The sequence below is a fragment of the Eimeria tenella genome, genomic scaffold, assembly GCF_000499545.2.
Source record: "Eimeria tenella Houghton genomic scaffold, Eth_scaff137, whole genome shotgun sequence".
NCBI lineage: Eukaryota > Apicomplexa > Conoidasida > Eucoccidiorida > Eimeriidae > Eimeria > Eimeria tenella.
The window spans coordinates 50,371-56,448 of record NW_013541509.1 but is presented as its reverse complement, the minus strand read 5'-3'; the positions used below and the strand labels follow the sequence as shown (position 1 = coordinate 56,448).

Sequence of the window (6,078 nt, the reverse complement as noted above, 5' to 3'; positions counted from 1 at the left end):
GTTTGGCTGCGCGGCTGCAGGTGGTGCCGGTGCTGCGGTGTCTAGACACCTTGTTTCGCGCGCGGCGCTCTCCGCTGCAGGAAGCTTGCATGCGTTCTTTGTGTTGTCTTTTGAGGGACTACAAGTATAAACCCTAAACCCTAAACCCTAAACCCTAGACGCTAGGGCGGCAGACTGTATTGCTGGCTGCTTCGCACGAAGCAGCGGGAGCTTGGGGTTTAGGGTTTGGCTTCGTGGCCGCAGGTGGCCACAAAGCCAAACCCTAAACCCTAGCCCCAAAACCCTACACCCGAAGCTCTAAACCCTAAACCCTAAAAGGGAGACTCCCTTTGCTTGTTGCTTCGCAGGGAAGACCTTGAAGACATTTTGGGAGACAAAACTTTGGCGCAAGAGGTGAGAGAGCAGCAGCAGCAAACGCCGCCGGTTTCCCTTGGAGAAGCAGCAGCATAACTTTCAGCAGCAGCAGCGCTGCTGCTGCTGCTGCTGACCTGCTGCAGTAGCAGCTGGGTTACAGCTGCAGCAGCTGCTGCAGCACCCCCGCAGCCGCTACTGCAGGAACCTTCCGGGTGCTGCTAAAGCGCCTGGTGCTGAGCAGCAGCAGCAGAAGCTGGGCTGCAACAGCAGCAGCTGCTGCTAGGTTGCCGCTGCAGTACTAGGGAACTGCTTTGCTGCAGCAGCAGCAGCAACACCATTTTGCTTCAGCGCAACGCAATATTGAAAGCTAAGAGCTCTCCTCATGAGTGTGTCTAAGTGGCAACTAAAGCTACGCAGCTGCAGCAGCAGCAGCAGAAGCAGCAGCAGCTGCTGCTGCTGCTGTTTCCCTTTCCGGTAAGTTGCGTAGATACATGTGCGATACGGTTGGCAGTGCGCCGTGCTATAAACGGCAGCAATGCAAAGTGCAACGAAATTTGCTGCTGCTGTTGCTGCAGCAACTGCTGCAGCAACTGCTGCAGCACTTGCTGCTGCTGTTGCAGCAGCAGCTTTTCTTGTTTGGTCTCTGGGCATATACTGCATACATAAGAGGTTTCAGGCTTCAGGCCTTGGGGGCAGCAAAAGGCCTGCAAGGACTCGGCAGCTAGCTAGCTAGCTAGCTGGATAGCTAGCCAGCTAGCTAGCTAGCTAGCTAGCTGCGGAGGCATCTTGCTAGCAGCAAGCTGCTGCACAAAGAGAGGTGAATGCACCTCTTTCTTACTGCAGCAGCAAAAGGAGCAAAAGCTATAAAACAGATGCTGCCAGCGAGTTCTTACAGTAAATGATGCCATTGATGGGGTTGCTGCTGCCAATGCTGCAGCAGCAGCAACAGGCGCTGCTGCTGCCGCTGCTGCTGCTGCTTGGCTCCCACCATCTCGCAGTGGATGCTGCTGCTGCAGCCTTTACGCAACCCGCTTGATGGCGTTTTGCTGCAGCAGCAAAATGCGGCCACAGAGACTGGGACTGTGTCGCTTCCCCCGCAGCAACAAAGCAGCAGCAGCAGCAGCAGTGGAGATAACAGAGCAGCAGCAGCAGCAGTTAGGACAAATGCAGTGGCATCAGCACATAACCCCGCAGCCGACAAGGCAGCAGCAGCAGCAGAAGAGCATGAACAGCCACAGCGCAGAAACAGCAGCAGAGGCAGCACCAGCGCAATAATAGCATCAGCAGCAGAACTACCAGCAGCAGCAAAAAGAGCAGCAGGAGAAGCATCAAGAGCCAGAACAGCACGAAGAGCTACAGGAGCATCAAGAGCTTGAGCAGCCTCAGCAGCAGCAGCAGCAGCAGCAGCAGCAGCAGCAAGCGCAGTAGCAGCAGCAGCAAGCGCAGCAGCAGCAGCAGCAAGCGCAGCAGCAGCAGTTGCTTTACCTTGACTCTGTTGATGATGTCTTGGGAGTTTTGCAGACCCATACGAAGTTCTGCTGCTGTTGGCATTATGTTGGCTTTCAAAGCTTCTCCGATGGCCACGCAGGCAGGGTCTTTGCCCATAGTTGCTGCTGCTATTACCTGCACACGCAGCAGCAGCAGCAGCAGCAGCAGCAGCAGCAGCAGCGGCTTAGCACAGTCAGCAGCTGCTTTCTGCAGCTGGAAGCGAATGGAGGAGGCAGCAACAGCTCCGCAGCAGCAAGGATACCGCGATAGACAACTGCAGCAGCGCAGCAGCTAGTGAGATAGCTGCTGCGGGAGCTCAAGCACGTGCTGCTGCTGCAGCAAGACCAGCGACAGCAGCAGCAGCTGTAGCAGCGCCACCTGCTGCTGCTGCAGCATGCCAACCACAGCAGCTGTAGCAGCAGCACCTGCCGCTGCTGCAGCAAGCCCAGCACAACAACACCAGCGCCTCCCGCTGCTGCAGCAAGCCCAGCAGCAGCAGCAGCAGCAGCAGCAGCAGCAAGGTCACCTTGTCTCCCTTCGTATAATAAGCGACAAACTGGAATTTGGAAAGATCTCCTTCTACAATTACATCTTCAAAGCCGTAGCCGTTGCCAATGTAGCTGCAGCAGCAAAGGGAAAAAATATACAATAAAAATAAAAATAATAAATAAATAATAAATAATAAATAATAATCAACTAACAATTAATAATTGGTATTTAATTATTAATGAAGGAAGCAGAGAGAGGTAAGGGGAAAAACAGACGAAGAAAAAAGAAATTAAAAAAAGAAATGCAGCTAAAATTAAAACACACAAAAAAGTAATGAAAGAAAAAAAGATATAAAAGAAAGATACCAAAAAAAGAAATGAAAAACAAAAAAGATTCAAGTGAAAATAAATAAAGGACAAAAGAATGCAAAAGAAATAAAAAATAAAAAAGAAGACAATCAAAAGAAAATGAAAAGGAGAAAAGGAAGTAATTAAAAAAACAAAAAGACAAAAGCAGATAAATGGGAAGAAGTGAGAAGATAAAATGAGATAAATTAAATAAATAAAAATACAAAAAGATGAAAAGAAAAACAAGAAAGAAAGACTTGCATAAAAGAAAATGAAAGAACAAGAAAACATGAAAGGAAATCAAATGGATAAAAGAAATAAATTAAAAAGACAAAAGAAGATCAATTAAAACAAAAAGAAACAAAAGAAGAAAAGGCGAAAAGTTCGTAAAATGGATTTATTTGAAAAAGCAAAAAGAGAAAAGTCGCAAAGTGTGGGGCAGCAGCTGTCTATACACCCCACCGCAGCCCCTTGCCAAAGAGCATTGTCCAGAAAAAAGGCAAAGCAGCAAAAGGGCGATTAAGTCCCAACATGTTAGCAGCAGCAACACGGCCTTGGTCCATTGCTGTTGCAAAGTGCTCCACCCGAATGTCTTCCCCTGCAGCAGCAGCAGCAGCAGCAGAGCAGCAGCAGGTGCAGCAGCAGGGAGAGCAGCGGCAGCCGCCGCTTGAGCAGCAGCAGCAGGTACTGCGGCGGCGGGTGAAGCAGAAGCAGGTAAAGTAAAAGCAGCATCAGGTGGAGCAGCAGCAGCACGTGAGCAGCAGCAACAACAGAGCCGCAGCAACAGGTCGAGCACCAGCAGCAGGCGGAGTACCAGCTGCAGACACAGCAACTGCAGCAAGTCAGAGCATCTGCACCAGCAGCAGCAGCGGGCAAAGCAGCAGCAAGTAGCGCAGCAGCAAGAGAGCCAGGAGCAAGAGGCGCAGCAGCAGCATTTCTGCCCGCAGCAGCAGGTGCTGCTGCAGAAGCAGCTGGTGCTGCTGCAGGTGCTGCAGCTTGCTGCTGAAGCAAGTTTCGCAGCAGCAAAGGAAGCAGAAGACACAGCCCAAAACTTAGAGAGAAAAAGAACAAAGCCACGAGAAAAGAAAACAAAAAGAGACAAAAAAGGAACAAAATAAAAAGAAAAACGTCAAAAAAGGAAAAAGAGATAAAAGAGATGAAAAAGACACAACAGCAAATTCATGACGCACCAGATTTCACGTAGGGAAAGCTCGCGATATCTCCAGCAGCAAAAATTGTGGGGTGCGAAGGGCAGCTGCGAGCAGCAGCAGCAGCAGCAAGTGGAGCAGCAGCTGCGGCAGTAGCTGTTTTGCTGCTGCTGCAGCAGAAGCAAAGCTGGTGACCACAAACTCCAAGCAGCAATGTGCCGGGGAGGCAGCCAGCAGCAGCAGCAGCAGCAGCAGCACAAGTAGCGGCAGCAGCAGCAGCAGCAGCAGCGCGTACGAGAGGAAGGGGTCCACAGCGAGTCCGCCGCGGTTTCCCTGCTGCAGCTGTTTGCTGCTGCTGATGTGGGGCAGCTCAGGAACAACTCCAATCCCCACAATGACCCGATCTGCTGCCAAGACGCGCCCGCTCTTCAGACGCACCCCCGTTACCTTCCCGTCCCGCGTGCTGCAGCAGCAGCGGCAGCAGCAGCAGCAGCAGATGCAGCAGATGCAGCAGATGCAGAACATGCAGTAGCGGGCGAGGAGCAGCAGCAGCAGATGCAGCATATGCAGCATACGCAGTAACGGGTTAGGAGCAGCAGCAGCAGCAAGTAACAGCAAACGACATTCACAGCAGCAGCAAACCGCAGATGAGTGCCCCCCAGAGAAGCAGCAGCTGGAACAGGCTCTCCAGCGAACACAAACGCGCCCAGTCAGCAGCAGCAGCAGCAGCAGCAGCAGCAGCAGCAGCACAGCAGCAGCAGGAACTAAAACTGCCTTCTTAGCGAGAACTGCCGCTATGGAGGCCAACGCTGCACCAGGAACTGCGTCGACACAAACCGCAGCAGCAACAGCAACAGCAGCAGCAACAGCAGCAACAGCAGCAGCAACAACAGCAGCAACAGCAGCAGCAGCACACATGATCTCTGAAGCTTCCATATTGGGAATGAACTCCACTCCATTTGCTTCCAACAAATTCTTAAAGGCGCCGCCCACGCGTTCGCCCAAGACCAGCTCCAAGGGGACCTTTTCCTGCAGACGCAGCAGCAGCAGCAGCAGCAGCAGCAGCAGCCAGCAGCAGCAGGAAAGGCAGCAACATAATTATTCATTATTTATTAAATAAAATTATCTAAATACAAATGACCCTAAGAACACAAACACATCTAGAAGTGCCTCCATTAGAGCATGTACAAACTGCTCTAGTTCCCGAGAATAAATTTGCTGCTGCAGTTGCTGCTGCTGCTGCTGCTGTTACTGTGATTCCGCTTCTGCTGCTCCTCCTACTACTGCTGCTCCTGTTCCTGCACACGCTTTTGCTCCTGTTGCTGCTGTTGCTGCAACTGTTCCTGCAAATGCTGCATTTTCTGCTCTTACGATTTCTGCCGCTGCTGCTGCTGCTGCTTCTGCCGCAGCTGCTATATTGCTACTGCAGCTGCTGCTGCTGCTGCGCCTGCCATCCCTGACACTACAACTGTGTCTGCTGCAGCGGCTACACTGCTGCTGCTGCTGCTAGTACTACAGCTAGAGCTGCTGCTGCTGTTGCTGCTGCTGCTACTACTCCTACTGCTGCAGCTGCTGCTGCTCCAACTGCTGCTGCTGCTGCTGCTGCTGCTGCTGCTGCTTACCCTGCCGACAACTGCGACATCTCGGACTCCCACTTTTTTCAAAGCTGCTGCGACTTCGAGGCCGATGAAAGAAGACCCCACAACGACGTGTTTGAGGGCTTGGGGTGTATTGACATCTGAAAAGAGACTGTCTCGCAGCTGCAGCAAATCTCCCAAACTTCGCAAATAGAAAACCCCACGAGCTTCCGCGCCCTGCACGCCCTGCAGCCGCCGCACCTTGCTGCCGGTGCACAGCAGCAGCTGCAGCACGCCCCGCACGCACACAGTGTCTTTTGGTTTCTCTCCAAGTCAAACGCAGCAGCAGCAGCAGCAGCAGCGGAAGCAGCAGCAGCAGCAGCAGCAGCAGCAGCAGCAGCAGCAGCAGCAGCAACAGCAGCAGCAGCAGCAGCAGCAGCAGCAACAGCAACAGCAGCAGCAGCAGCAGCAGCAGCAGCAGCAGCAACAGCAGCAGCAGCAGCAGCAGCAGCAGCAGCAGCAGCAGCAGCAGCAGCAGCAGCAGCAGCAGCAGCAGCAGCAGCAGCAGCAGCAGCAGCAGCAGCAGCAGCAGCAGCAGCAGCAGCAGCAGCAGCAGAAGCGGCAGCAGCAGCAAGAGCAGTCTACACTTTGTATGCAGTCAAGATACAAACATTG

General features: G+C 52.6%; 1 protein-coding gene across 1 annotated transcript; it reads right to left on the bottom strand.

The window, feature by feature from the left end:
* Positions 1-1,373: 1,373 nt before the first annotated feature.
* On the bottom strand, positions 1,374-5,002 carry ETH_00016775 (uncharacterized protein; the record flags this gene model as incomplete). The annotated part of the gene is made up of 8 exons (XM_013373352.1): positions 1,374-1,400; positions 1,840-1,977; positions 2,369-2,462; positions 3,141-3,276; positions 3,869-3,933; positions 4,122-4,289; positions 4,743-4,855; positions 4,985-5,002. The coding sequence occupies 8 exons, from the start codon at positions 5,000-5,002 to the stop codon at positions 1,374-1,376; spliced, it is 759 nt and encodes a 252-aa protein (XP_013228806.1).
* Between the last annotated feature and the right edge of the window lie 1,076 nt (positions 5,003-6,078).